Genomic DNA, 15,204 nt, shown 5'->3' with positions numbered 1-15,204 from the left:
TTTAATAATGAATGCTTTTAGAATTCAAATTATACATGTATGTACATATATATCGTTTCATTTTATGTGGTAGTAATAATTATAGTACATTGTAATAGTCTTCATATCTTCATAAAATTTAAAGGTATCGACTTATTTTTTTGGTGCCTATTTTCCTAGTTTTATATTTTATTTATGAAAATTAAATGTGAATTTATTGGTATCATTATACATATACAATATATATATATATGTATGTACATACATATATATCGTAATCATTATTCCAAAAAAATCATAGTAATAAGATAATTTTCAAATTAAGAGGTTTAGATAAAATGTGATCACATTTATGATAAATATTTTTTTTATAATTAATTACAAGTATATTATTATTTGTTGAAATGCCGAAAAATTAAAAATCAATCAAAAAATGGGCGAGTCTAACCCATGACATTATTATTTTTATTTCGGGTGTATAGCATAAAATCCAAAATTGTTAAATTATTTCAGCGGTATAGATTAAAAAACGACTAAAGGATGTATATAGTATAAGTATTTAGTTCACAAATATATAATAAAAAATCAAAGCTGAAGAGAAATTGGGTATATGATTTAAGAAAATTATAATATTACCTGGCCTGAATTTGTTCACATCTGGTGACCCATTAGTAGAAAAATATTAAAGTTACTGGAAACAAAAATTGGAGGAGGCAAATTATATATCTAGTTCGATATATTCAATGTCGAGATTGTTTTTATATCAACATAATGGTGATCAATTATAAATTGAAAATGTGTAGGCAAAAGTTGATATTATGGTGGAAAAAAAATATAGAAATATTATTTTTTATAAATATTTATTATTTCGTTTTCTTAATACTAGTTCATTTGAGTTTCGAATAAATTAGTTAAAATCGACAAATTAGTAGGCATAGGCGAAGTTGGCTCCATGGGAAAGACGGGCCGAGTAGGCAAGGGGAGAGGCTGCGGAGTAGGCAGAATAGGCCAAAGGACCAGCAGCGGAGTAGGCCAAAGGAGAGGCAGCAGAATAAGCCAAAGGAGAGGCAGCAGAGTAGGCCAAAGGACCGGCAGCAGAGTAGGCCAAAGGAGAGGCAGCAGAGTAGGCTAAAGGAGAGGCAGCAGAGTAGGCCAAAGGAGAGGCAGCAGAATAGGCCAAAGGAGATGCTGCTGAGTAGGCAACTGGAGCAGCGTTGTAAGCCAAATGTCCGGCAGCAGAATAAGCTACTGGAGCGGCAGCGGCTGAGTAAGCCAAAGGAGCAGCAGCAGAGTAGGCAACTGGGGAAGCAAGAGTGTGGGTAGCAGCTACGACAGGGGCGGCAGCTACGATAGGGGCGGCAGCTACGACTGGAGCAGCATGGACGAGGGGATCTTTACGGACGACGGCGTTGAATCCATTGATGGGATCAGCGGCATAATCAACAGTACGACGTGTTCCATCAGAGTCAGTCAAGGAGTATTGTCCTGTGACGATGTCTCCGTTGCGGGTTTCGTGTTGGCTTTTGCTATCACCGGTGATCGCATCTTCGACATCATATGCGTAGCTGTATTGAGGGACGTGGTCGTATTCGGAGGAAGTGAGAGCCACTGGAACTACTCCAGCTTGAGCTACGGCCAAGACGGCGGCGAAGAACAGGAACTGCAATTAAAAACAAGCAATTAGTAACGATGAATCATCATTTTAGATGGGTTTGTGTGAAGTTTTGGGATATGTATGCTTACTTTGAATGCCATTTTTGGGAGCGTTTGTGTTCAGAGACAACTGTAGCACAAGTGATACTGTTTGGAGCTCGACTCCACCTTTTATAGTAAATATATTATGTGATTCCGCCCGACGATGGTCGAAATACCCACGTCACGCAAAATTTACCGGAAAGCTTTTATATCCTTCTCCGCATACCTAATAGTTGTTTAGTACTTGAGACATGTGTGTATTGGTGATACAGTTTTACTAGAATATTCGAATCAATTTGATTGGAAGGGGAAAATATTTGGGCACGATAATAATTCAATTAGTTTGTAAAAAGCGATCAAAGTGGGACGGACATTGATAATTCAGAATACATATTGAACTACGTATGTGTATAATAGACATACGTAATTTGTTTTACATATTCGTACATTGGTAATTACTTACACGTATATTTAAAATATATATATATGTATGTGAATATTGAGTATTATATATCTTAAATTTTAAATAATCGAAGTGCCGCACATTCCATTGGTGTTATTTTATTTTATTTTTTTGTAATTCATATTAAATAAAACAAACTGTCATTTTGCGATATTTAATATAAAATATTCAGGATTGATATTTGATTCAATAAAATTTGTACATATTTATGATTTAATTATGATAAAAAGAATTAAACTGAAATTAATGTAAAGTTCATTACGTACATATATGAGTCACTGAAAATCTTTACAAAAAATGTGCAAATCACACAGCAAATCTTCTTCGTCCAAATAAATAATTGTATACTCAGATATTTTAATCGATTAGCATACGGGCTTCCAACTTAAGGGTCTTACCCCAAATGGGGTTATGAAATGGTTTTTGTGTGATCGCCAATTGAATCAATGAACTAATGAAAAAAATATTGACTATAGTATAATTTTCATTTTTAATCCATATTTAAATGCTTGAATGATGTTTTATATATTTTTTTAAATAAAAATAGCTTTCTCAAAAGTATTGGGGTTACCGGTTAATTGACTAAATTAAAAATGAGTCGTCACATGAAAATATTGTAGTTGGAAGTCGGAATTCGCAGATATCACAAAAACAATCATTTTTATTAGTCGACTTAATTTTTTATTAGCTTTGATATTTTAAATGTAAGTACTATATTTTATTATTGATATTGATATTTGATTTAACCATTAATAATTTATTTATTAATAGTTTTGGACCATTGTGGCATTACAGGAAGAACCTAATGTAGGCCATTGTGGCGCATTAGGTTCTTCCTGTAATGCCACAATGGTCCAAAACTATTAATAAATAAATAATAAATAATAAATAAATTATTAATGGTTAAATTAAATATCATTTCATTCAGTATTTAATACTTAATCAAACATTGAATGTTTTATTTAATTTTTTTTTGACATATTAAAAATATATACTACTGTGATTCATAAACGTCTTCCCATTTTCGATGAATTGCAAATATTATCACATATAATAGTTTTAGATAAATTACAATTGTACATATATAATATGGATTATAAATGAATCTAAATGAATGAATGAATCTAAATATAAATGAATCTAATAATAATGGATTATAAATGAATCATATAATCCATTATTATTAGGTATATTTATAATATTTATTTCTGTATCTGAAAATTATCTGTTCATAGAGTTGTCGTCCATTGTTATATATTTTTTTAATTTTGATTTTATAATAACATGTTGCTTGTTGGGAATATATTAACCTATTTGTCTGGTAGCCAATTATTTTCATAATTGAATGTGATGTATCAGTGAAATTTTGATCTTCTCTCTTCCTCGGAGGATGCATTTTACGAGTATTTACGGTGTTTATGCGTAATTTATTTATTTAAATTTAATTTATTTATTTGAAAAATCATCTCATAGTTAAAACACGTACATAACATTATACAAATATTTCAATATTTGTATAATGTTATTGGTTACCTTGGCGAAATTGACGCAGACGTTGAGCACAATAATTGAAAGCATTAATCCATTGAGACATCTATGGATTTTAGACTTGTACATACATTTTTACAAATTGTACATACATACATAATACAGAAGATTTGTGACAACAGGTAGGAAGATTTTTTTGCCAATTTTAAGGAACCGTTTCAACAATGATCAGATAAAATTGGAAAACTCTGATAAGAAACGATCTTGAATAGATATGTAGTTTAATGTAAATAAATATATAAAATTTAAAAATAATATGTATTAAAATTAGTTGAAATTAGACAAAATCTGATATAAAATTTCGAAAGAGACTTTGTATGTATGTAAGTATGTATGTATGTATCTTTGATTGGGAACTTCGTAAACAAGTCAAAATTTCTATGACGACTATTTGATATTTTTTGCGATTCAAATAAATTCAATAAAAAACAAATAAATATTTACTATTAGATTCGCCATTTTTACGCTGTTTATATTACAAAAACTGAGCGAAGCCGGGTAAAACAACTAGTGTATAATAAATAAGCTTTTATGTATGTACACTAAGGCTTCCAATCCCGGGATCCCGGAATCCCGGTGTTTTCTGGCACCGTGAACCCCGGTGCTGAAACTAGTCTGAATACCGAAATTACGGTGCTGGCATAAATTTCTTCAAAGATATTATTTTTACAAAAATAATATGGAAAAAACATAAAGCAATATTATACATATAATGAACAATGGTGGGATGAGCAATGACAGTCAGTCTATTTGTTTGCCACCGGTTTCGACGCCGGCTTGCCGTTTCCACGAAATGGTATGAACGGCCTGTATTTTGTCGCAGATATTGTGCTCAACCGCAATGATATTTGAAGTATGTATATTTTAACTAATTTGAACTCAGAATCGACCACTGATCACGTTTTCGTGATCTAGAAAAAATATGTATGTGTCTGTGTTTCTGTCTGTATGTTTATTGTGTGTCAGTGTATTTTGGGGATTTTTTGAACACTGTTCGTCCTATCGAACTGAAACTTAGTATTGGTTACTGAAATTTTTATCGATACACCGTATTTTTTTTTTAAATTGTTAAGTTGACCGGAAATGGTACCTCCCCTTATAGGTGTTCTCTTTCTTTTTAGGTTTTTGATTTAAATTATCTCCCAAACCACTCATCAAATCGGACTGAAGTAGAACTATAATATGTGTAAGTTTTCCTACATTTGTGTTCAATTTGTATTGAAAATGCTCATAGCCGGTATGTGTGAACGTGTATGTACATACATATGTTCGATTATCGAATTTTGTTTTTTATACTTCTTATATTCCTCAAATACATAGATAACGTCGTAGGTTGGTCACATCCGAATTTTTTACATAAAGTAAATGTAATTGGAGTTTTTTTCTATATTGGGTGGATTATTTCAACTGTTTGTAAAAAACAAATCAATTAATCAAAGCGATGTTTTAAAGAATCGAAACTTTAAAGAATGTAGAAACAACCGAAAATTTAAAGAATGTAGCCAAACTCTCAAAATTAGTGCGCCTAATATGCTAATATGGGATTGCTTGAAACATCGAGAGAGTTTGCAAAATGCAATTGAACGTTTTTGAAATATGAAAACATGCAATTGAACTTTTTTTCTTATACATTTGAAATCCCGGTGCTAGCACCGGGATCCCGGGATCGGAAATTCCCAGCACCGCAATCCCGGTGCTGAAGTAACCTTCCGGGATTGGAAGCACTAATGTACACATATGTATACTCTGTAAACCTAAATTGTTGATAAATTGAAAATGTATAGATGTGTATATTGGTATAAAAATTGAATAAAATGCAGAAATATATTTTTTTTTATAAATATTTATTATTTTCGTTTACTTAAGACTAAATCATTTGTGTTCCGAATAAATTAGTTAAAATTGACTAATTAGTAGGCATAGGCGAAGTTGTTTCCATGGGAAAGACGGGCCGAGTAGGCGAGGGGAGAGGCTGCGGAGTAGGCAGAATAAGCCAAAGGACCAGCGGCGGAGTAAGCCAAAGGAGAGGCAGCGGAATAGGCCAAAGGAGAGGCAGCAGAATAGGCCAAAGGACCAGCGGCGGAGTAAGCCAAAGGAGAGGCAGCGGAATAGGCCAAAGGAGAGGCAGCAGAATAGGCCAAAGGAGAGGCAGCAGAGTAGGCAACTGGAGCGGCGTTGTAAGCCAGATGTCCGGCACCAGAGTAAGCTACTGGAGCGGCAGCGGCCGAATAAGCCAAAGGAGCAGCAGCAGAATAAGCTACTGGAGCAGCACCGACGGAGTAAGCCAAAGGAGAAGCAGCAGAGTAAGCAACTGGAGCAGCTACAGTGCGGGCGGCAACTACGGCAGGGGCGGCAGCTACGATAGGGGCGGCAGCAGCTACGATTGGAGCAGCATGGACGATGGGGTCTTTGCGGACGACGGCATTGAATCCATTGATGGGATCAGCGGCATAATCAACAGTACGACGTGTTCCATCAGAGTCAGTCAAGGAGTATTGTCCTGAGACGATGTCTCCGTTGCGGGTTTCGTGTTGGCTCTTGCTATCACCGGTGATCGCATCTTCGACATCATATGCGTAGCTGTATTGAGGGACGTGGTCGTATTCGGAGGAAGTGAGAGCAACTGGAACTACTCCAGCTTGAGCTACGGCCAAGACGGCGGCGAAGAACAGGAACTGTAATTAAAAATAAATCATTAATTTTATATTATACATAGTGGGTGCGGGTTTTGAATGAGGTGCTTAGTCACGTGTGCTTACTTTGAATGCCATTTTTGAGAACGTTTGTGTTCAAAGACTGGAGCACAAGTGATACTGTTTGAAGTCCGTCTCCACCTTTTATAGTAAAGTAGCACTGACTCCACCCAACTGATGCTCGAAATACCCACGTCACGTAAAATTAACCGGAAAGCTATATATGCTTCAACGCACACTCAATAGTTGTTTAGTATTGGGATTTTTGTTTTTTTTTTTTTTGTAGTATTGAAATATATTGGTTTATGATAGAGTAAGATAATAGCTCTTAACTAAACTTTAAGAGTAGGTACATGCTATATAATGTAAGAAGGGATTAAATATGTCGAACCGGATATTGCTATTAGAAGCAATAATGTCTTATTTTTCTTAAGCATTTTCCATTTAGTTTTTAAAACAATGCAATTAGTTTTCTTAATGTTTATTTCTTTTTGTGTTAGATTTGATCATACTAATAATATGTCGTTCAAAATTATGATGTTTTATATATGTATGTACATATATACATACGTAGGTATAATATTTTTCGATATTTTATTATATGTACATCAATTAATCAAGCACACTCGTCTAACAGATTGCTCCAAAGCGACGATTGTGCTTAAAATATTAAGAAAGGACAAACGGAAAAAATACATGAAATACTAGTAAAAATACATAAATAAAGAAAAAAAAATAAACATTACATAACGAAAAATAAATAAACATTCTTAAAAATTCTTAACTGATCAAACTAACTCAACCGTTCTAATTGGTCGCCACTTTCGTAACTTGGGAAGTGGTGCAGAAAATGTATGTATTTATTTGCAGGTAAAAAATATGTTAACCCTTTAATTAATTAGTCTAGAACGCTTGAAACCTTACTTTTATTAATTTATAAGACTGGAATTATTATCCTTTATGTTTAATTTGCTAATTTTGCAGTTTGAGAGTTACTATCTTAAGTTTTATTAAGTCGATTCAAATAAATGAACTTCGTTATTTTTCTGATAAAGTATTAAATAATTTTTTAAATAATGTGTAATTTATTAAGGGATTTTTTCTTTTATTATTCAATATAATTTTTTTTACAAAAGCATCTACGCGGACATAGTCCAGTTTATAAAAAACGTTGCAAACACCTTATTACTTTTAAATCTTTTTTTTATATATTTTATATATATATATATATATATATATATATATATATATATACATATATATATTTATATATATTTATATATATATATATATATATATATATATATATATATATATATATATATATATATATATATATATATATATATATATATATATATATATATATATATATATATATATATATATATATATATATATATATATATATATATATATATATATAAATATATACATATATAATTACTTATAAAATAAAATGTCAAAAGTTTGTAGCAAATTTATTTAATTTTATATTTCTAAGAATTTTTTTTAGACGAAAACTTTATTTTATTTTCAATAAAAAATCTAAATATTTCAAAAACATCAATTCATAATATTATTTCTAATTGCTAACGATATTTAAGTTCTATTTTAATTTAAAATGTACTTTTTGACATTTTTATGTTGTGTTTTCAATTTCATAAAAAAAACTATTTAATTTTTTGTCAGGTGTCTTTTAAAGTACTCATAATTTGCAGAAGTATAATGATCCATCACAATGATATATCCATTGGAAACTTATCAGATTTTCAAAATCTACATTTTAATGCAAGCTATCTATTGATAATGCAAAAGATAAATTGTCAAAATATCAAAATTTGCGAATATTATTATAGCTATTGTTAATCTTTTATATTAAATGTCTCATATTGGCATTTTTTTGCTGTTTAATTATTTATTAATATGATATGATTTGAATGATTATAAAAATTGATAGCATAAATATAATGAAATGAAACTGAACTTATTTGCATTTCTTTTTTAATATTTACTTCTTATGCACATATGAAAGTATTTCTTCTTCAAATTATGAAACTATGAAATTTTACATAATATACAATGAGCTTTTTATGTATGAATGTATGTATATGTACATGTGTGTATATATGTACATACATATGTAAGTATGTTATTGACAAATTGTTACGAAGAAGAGATGTTGATTATCTTCATTCATATCTTCGTATGATAAATTATGTGTGAATTGCAGTGCTGTAAGAAATTTGAATAAAATGCAGAAATATTATATTTTTTATAAATATTTATTGTTTTCGTTTTCTTAATACTAGATCATTTGTGTTCCGAATAAATTAGTTAAAATTGACTAATTAGTAGGCATAGGCGAAGTTGTTTCCATGGGAAAGACGGGCCGAGTAGGCGAGGGGAGAGGCTGCGGAGTAGGCAGAATAAGCCAAAGGACCAGCGGCGGAGTAAGCCAAAGGAGAGGCAGCGGAATAGGCCAAAGGAGAGGCAGCAGAATAGGCCAAAGGACCAGCGGCGGAGTAAGCCAAAGGAGAGGCAGCAGAATAGGCCAAAGGAGAGGCAGCAGAGTAGGCAACTGGAGCGGCGTTGTAAGCCAGATGTCCGGCACCAGAGTAAGCTACTGGAGCGGCAGCGGCCGAATAAGCCAAAGGAGCAGCAGCAGAATAAGCTACTGGGGCAGCTCCGACGGAGTAAGCCAAAGGAGAAGCAGCAGAGTAAGCAACTGGAGCAGCTACAGTGCGGGCGGCAACTACGGCAGGGGCGGCAGCTATGATAGGGGCGGCAGCAGCTACGATTGGAGCAGCATGGACGATGGGGTCTTTACGGACGACGGCGTTGAATCCATTGATGGGATCGGCGGCATAATCAACAGTACGACGTGTTCCATCAGAGTCAGTCAAGGAGTATTGTCCCGAGACGATGTCTCCGTTGCGGGTTTCATGTTGGCTCTTGCTATCACCGGTGATCGCATCTTCGACATCATATGCGTAGCTGTATTGTGGGACGTGGTCGTATTCGGAGGAAGTGAGAGCCACTGGAACTACTCCAGCTTGAGCTACGGCCAAGACGGCGGCGAAGAACAGGAACTGTAATTAAAAATAAATCATTAATTTTATATTAAACATAGTGGGTGGGGGTTTTGATTGAGGTGTTTAGTCACGTGTGCTTACTTTGAATGCCATTTTTGAGAACGTTTGTGTTCAGAGACTGGAGCACAAGTGATACTGTTTGGAGTCCGCCTCTACCTTTTATATTGAAGTAGAAGTAACTCCACCCGGTAGATGCTGGGAGTGCGTCACTCAATGTGCGTTAACATTTACCGGAAAGGTCGTTTATCATCGAACGCACACACAATAGTTATTGTGTATACCATTTTTTATTTCATAAAAAAATATCTATGTGACGCCTTTTCAATTATTGTAAAAGTGTACGTTTTTGATTTCGTTGATAAATATGTTGAAATGTACATACATCATTTTTAGAGTAAACGTTTACAAAGAATATTTACTTATTTTGAGTTTAGGTTGCGAAGTTACTTACTCATTGAAGTCTCCAATAAAATACTTATTTTCATACATTGACATTGAAATAATGCTCTTAGTTACATACGTGAAATATTTTTTATTTACGTTCATAGATTGTTTTTTTTTTATTAAAATTTTCTTTTAATATTAAATAAGTATGCAATCAAATTAATATTCATTCGAAATTTGTCAAAGAACTCATAAGAACATACATATGTATGTATGTACATACATATATACATTTGTAGTTTGATACAAATATTGACTTTGGACATTTGTAGTAGATTTTAAAAATTTTGTCTCAACTACGAATTGTTTTAATTTATATAATGAATTTATGTATAAAAGTTAATAATACGACATTTTAGCATAAACGACCTTCAAACAATTAAATTTCAATTTTTGTACTGAATGTGAGTATGTACTTAAACAAGTTTTCGAATAAAACTTTCTAAAAGTTGTAAAGGCGAAATATTAAATTTGTCAATGTAATTATTATTTGTTTTTATATACCTATAGAATACTTAAATTTGAACCTTCAAAAATTGCAAACGATTTTTCATTCATCTTTAGCTTTTAAATTTTACAGTTTAAACACGCAATTTAAGCTTATGGATGCATACGTAATACACATACATTAAGTTAAACTTTTAATGACTTATTTCTATAATAATTAATGGATAGTAGATAATACTATATATGATATGTATAAAATCATCACATTCTGCAAATTCGACCTTCAGCTATTGAACTTTTAAGTCGCATTTTATATCTATTATGATATGTATGTACATTAAAAATAAAAAGACAACATACGATAAAAAAATGTATTAAGTTTTATTACAATTGTACTACAAAAAATATATAAATCGGCGGTCATTAGGAAAGATCAGTCCTTTTAAATCAGTTTGTAAATAAATTTAATGAACATATGAATTGGAAATCACAGGAGCATGGGCATAGGTTATGGGAGAGCTATGGGTTATGAAAGTGGGCGAATGAGCTACGATAGTTGGTGAGTGAGCTAAGGCAGCAGGTATCGGAGCTACGACCGGTCGAATTGGAGCTACAACAGCTCTAACTGGAGCTACAACAGCTCGAACTGGAGCTGTAACAGCTCGAACAGGAGCTACGATATGTGCCCTGTCTACTACTGAAGATGTTTGAATAAAAGTTGGAGCGTGGGCTACGACAGCTGGCTGTGGGACGACAACGGCAGCTGCAGGATTCTTGTTAACGACGGCGTTAAATCCGTTAACAGGATCTGCCGCATAGTGTACGGTCCTACGCGAGCCGTCCGGTTCGATCAGAGAATATTGTCCTTGGACTACGTCTCCGGTTCTGGTCTCTTGTTGGTTCTTGATGTCTCCAGTTGTAGGATCGTGGACGTCGTATGCGAAGTTGTAATGAGGATTTGCATCGTAGTCTACTTGTGTGTGGGTTTCTATCGCTGGGACGATGATTCCTGCTTGCGTCATGCAGACAATTGCTAACAATACCAACATCTGGAAGATTGAATTCATAAATTATATAATGTAGATTCAATGAATCATATTAATAATCAAACGATTTGATTTGAATTTAATTAATCAAAAGGTAGGAAAATGTATTACAATAAGATGGAATCTTATAAGTTCATTCAAGTCTTTCCCAACTTAAGGTCTATGAAATAGATTTAAAAGATTCATTTTTCGTTCAAATCAGTTCGACAATTTAGAAGGTAGCAAGTTTTTAAAAGAATTGTATTACTCAATCAAATTTGAGTGCATTGATATCGTAAAATCGCTAGCTAGATCGTAGGGAGCGATCTTTACGATAGATGAATCGCCTTTTCCGTGGACCCCATAAACAGGGTTCGGTATGAATCGTCCTACTAATAAATTCGAATTGCCTCTAAACTTCAGAACGACCAAACCTATTTAATGTCTTCTCATTCAGCATATTGGCAATAATAATTTATATGTATGTGTTTATTTACATTACGCTTTATATAATAATATACAAATACGTACTTAAGCATTGTATTGACAATATCATTCTCATTGTAAATAAGTCCATACATTTTATTTATCGCCCACTGTGATATTTATATCCTTACCATTAAAATTTCTAGTATTCAAGAAAAGCATATCCAAACCGATTAAAACAATTTGGAGTTTATAGGCTTTATTGTTGATGTTGCTTAGATACGTTTTTGATTATCAATTTTTGGTCGCTTTGATTCCATAAAATATACTATATTCTTAGTATTGTTTTATGAACATGAATACAATAGGTAAAGGAATGCATAAAATATGGCCATTTCATTTTAAGGGGGTCATTTACGATTTAACTCTTTGCGAAACGCCATTTGATGTGCAATGTGGTCTTGAAAATAAGCACGCGCTCCATACTCAATACGATAAATTTTAAAATAGACGACAGTATGTGGAAGAAGGCCGAAAACTCAATTGACCAAACATGGCGCAAACAGCAAGTGCCAAAACACGTACTAACATAATTTGAGTGCAAGTGTTTCAATTAATTTGGATTGCGTAAGTATTACTACTATGTCCTGGTTTTTTTTTTTTTACCTTAAATTACATTTTCTACATTTCAAGTCGTGCGATACGAGTGGTCAAACGGTGATTGATTGTATCGGGAGTCATCGTTAACATTTAAAAATATCTTAAAAATGGAAACGAAGGAATGTTTAAGCGTACAATGAACCCTATAGTGTGGAAAAAAAGGTATTAGAACCCAATCACGTATAAACGAGAGTAAAATCTTTATTCATTATGTTGTTTATTGTGCACATATATTACCAATAGATAAAATTAAGAAGCAATCTAAAGGTGATATATTATTGGGTGTTACGTACAATAGAAAAAAGTTCTATTGTATCTTAATTAGCGCAGTTTTTTTATTGCTTTTGAAAAATCAAATGTGAAACCCATTATTGGATCAAATTTATATCAATCAAAATCGTTCTTCTTTTTACTCTATTTATATAAATTATTGAGCAATTCGTGAATTCGAATACATTTTAGACGAACTTTTTTTTTCGATCTACATACATCACATTTGATTCTAATTGCTTAGGATTAGGATTCTACTAAAAATTTGATGATATCTTGACTTTTATAAAACTTTATCTAAATAATTCAAAGCTTTCTATTCGTTATTCATTATTACGTTCATTCGAATATTTGGCAGCCCTAATTATCACAAAATTATTAATTTTTATTGAATAAAAGATATATTTTCTGGAACAACATACGTACATATGTATGTATGTGATATGTATGAATTTAAAAAATCAGAAAGTTGATATATTTTTTTAATTTAAGTATGTAGTTAATTTTAAATAAAAAATAACAGAATTGGTTTTTGAATCGACATTCACGATTTCAATAATTTATTTTCAAATATTTGATTCGTTTTATACTTAGATATTTCGGGATGGAGCAATCTTTTGCTTTTATAAAGATTATATTTATAGAAATTCGAAAGCAAATATTTTTACTTAAAAATATTGAATTATTTACATGTGAAAAATCAACACAATTTAATTTATTTGATCATTAATTTACATACATATGAATTACAGTAAGAATGACCATACGTCCCTTTTTTACGTGCTTTGTGTCCCGTCGCATCGTTTTCGTAAACTTGTTTGATTTGTCCCGTTTTAACTTTTGTTTAACGTTTAATTTTTTTTATTTCGTTTTTCCAAATTATTTTTTTCCAATCGAAAACAAATATCCATTTAAATACAATATACCTATTCATTTTTAACTAACATTCAAATATTTTGTTACATTAATCATTCTACATGTTTCTGAAAAATATCGCTTTGTGCTATTATTTTCTTCATTATTATTTGTGCTCTATTTTTTTTTTAAATAAATGTTCGTTCTGGTAATAATTATATTACTTAACAAAAGAAGAAATGAAAATTAAAGAAATTAAAAATTTCGGTTGCACCTACTTAATTTTTGCAATTAAAAGAAATCGAGAATGTTGTTTTGGAAAATTTGTAGTTATTTTGTTTGTTAATCTTATACGTTTCAGAAAAAAAATCTGCCTGCGGTGCATGAGAATCAAATATTATATTATTTTTTTATCTTGTTTCTATAATATATTCCTTGTACACAAGAATTGTACATTCTGAAAAAAAATTATTATAATCCATTGACAATATTAATGGTTATTTGAGGGAAAAATTATAAAATTGCAACATATGTATGTATGTCTGTATATATATTTTTTATATATGTACATACATTCATAGGGGGGAACATTTTTTTGCGCAGAGTCCTGGGAAATATGATTACCCTAAAAAAAGATCAAATTTTAAGTTTGAGATGAAAATTAATATCTTTTGTGAATTTTTAGCTAAAATTTTCATACAAATGATAAACTGACCTACATATGTACGACACTAATAAAATATAAATAATTAAAAAACAGTTGAAATAAGTTTAGGTGGCTATTTGAAATTTGTATAAAAACACATCTTTCTACAAAAAAACGTATCGAAAACATTTTACATTTTCCTGGCAACTTCACTCTTAATTGACAGATTGAGATCGAGCTGAGCGAATCCATCAAGCCGTCCGCGATTAGATAATGCTACTTTCAATTTCCGTGGATATCGTCCTTGCGGTCTCTTGTCGCGTGTTCGGAATACATACACATGCCGTTTCAAATTTAGATTCACATTCAGTACTCGAACGGTGAATATTAATTATACACTGCTGAAATGGACACACGAAAGAGGCCCACGCGAATCTATAATACGGCTAAAGGTGAACACTATACAATACCTTGAACACCATATTGTCGATGTGGATATGTACTGGAATGACTGCTGGTTGTCGGGGAGAACTGTCAGTCGTCTTTGATGTATGTGCTTCTGCGGACAAGGGTTTAAATATGATCGTAAAATTGTAGATTTCCCAATCGATGTGAATTTAATATCCTAGATTAGTGGGAATGTGTCGCTGTTTGACATGATATGTGTTGCGTATTCTTGTGTAATTCTATCGTATTATGCGATGCTGTGTTCTAGGAGTTGAGATAATATCGGATGTATGTACATGTGGAGTTGTATTGTACTGATCTGACGATTAGACGTGTTGTACTCGTAGGTGTTCTAAAATTATAGAATCAGGAAAATTCAATATACATACATACATACAAACATATCAAATGTGTATATACGAACTATTTCATATCTTTACTCTTTTGTGTAATCATTATTTTTTAGATTGAGTATCGGAAATATTTTATTACTTAGAAATTATGAATGTAT

General features: G+C 31.9%; 4 protein-coding genes across 4 annotated transcripts; all 4 read right to left on the bottom strand.

Annotated features, from left to right (window-relative positions):
* Positions 1–831: 831 nt before the first annotated feature.
* Positions 832–1,778, bottom strand: LOC143917952 (uncharacterized). Its single transcript, XM_077439587.1, has 2 exons — positions 1,723–1,778; positions 832–1,639 (listed from the first exon to the last, which is right to left on the bottom strand). The coding sequence occupies exons 1-2, from the start codon at positions 1,732–1,734 to the stop codon at positions 905–907; spliced, it is 747 nt and encodes a 248-aa protein (XP_077295713.1). The 5' UTR covers positions 1,735–1,778; the 3' UTR covers positions 832–904.
* Positions 1,779–5,539: 3,761 nt separating this feature from the next.
* Positions 5,540–6,497, bottom strand: LOC143917950 (uncharacterized). Its single transcript, XM_077439585.1, has 2 exons — positions 6,445–6,497; positions 5,540–6,360 (listed from the first exon to the last, which is right to left on the bottom strand). The coding sequence occupies exons 1-2, from the start codon at positions 6,454–6,456 to the stop codon at positions 5,596–5,598; spliced, it is 777 nt and encodes a 258-aa protein (XP_077295711.1). The 5' UTR covers positions 6,457–6,497; the 3' UTR covers positions 5,540–5,595.
* A 2,158-nt stretch (positions 6,498–8,655) lies between these two features.
* LOC143917951 (uncharacterized) lies at positions 8,656–9,612 on the bottom strand. Its single transcript, XM_077439586.1, has 2 exons — positions 9,555–9,612; positions 8,656–9,470 (listed from the first exon to the last, which is right to left on the bottom strand). Exons 1-2 carry the CDS (start codon positions 9,564–9,566, stop codon positions 8,730–8,732), a joined length of 753 nt encoding a protein of 250 aa, XP_077295712.1. The 5' UTR covers positions 9,567–9,612; the 3' UTR covers positions 8,656–8,729.
* A 1,111-nt stretch (positions 9,613–10,723) lies between these two features.
* LOC143918163 (larval cuticle protein A2B-like) lies at positions 10,724–14,799 on the bottom strand. Its single transcript, XM_077439904.1, has 2 exons — positions 14,717–14,799; positions 10,724–11,413 (listed from the first exon to the last, which is right to left on the bottom strand). Exons 1-2 carry the CDS (start codon positions 14,726–14,728, stop codon positions 10,829–10,831), a joined length of 597 nt encoding a protein of 198 aa, XP_077296030.1. The 5' UTR covers positions 14,729–14,799; the 3' UTR covers positions 10,724–10,828.
* Positions 14,800–15,204: the final 405 nt, after the last annotated feature.

This window comes from Arctopsyche grandis, chromosome 10 (assembly GCF_051622035.1).
Source record: "Arctopsyche grandis isolate Sample6627 chromosome 10, ASM5162203v2, whole genome shotgun sequence".
In the NCBI taxonomy this organism is placed as follows: Eukaryota; Metazoa; Arthropoda; class Insecta; order Trichoptera; family Hydropsychidae; genus Arctopsyche; species Arctopsyche grandis.
Note: the sequence above shows the minus strand (reverse complement) of the source record. Positions and strands in the feature narration are given on the sequence as shown.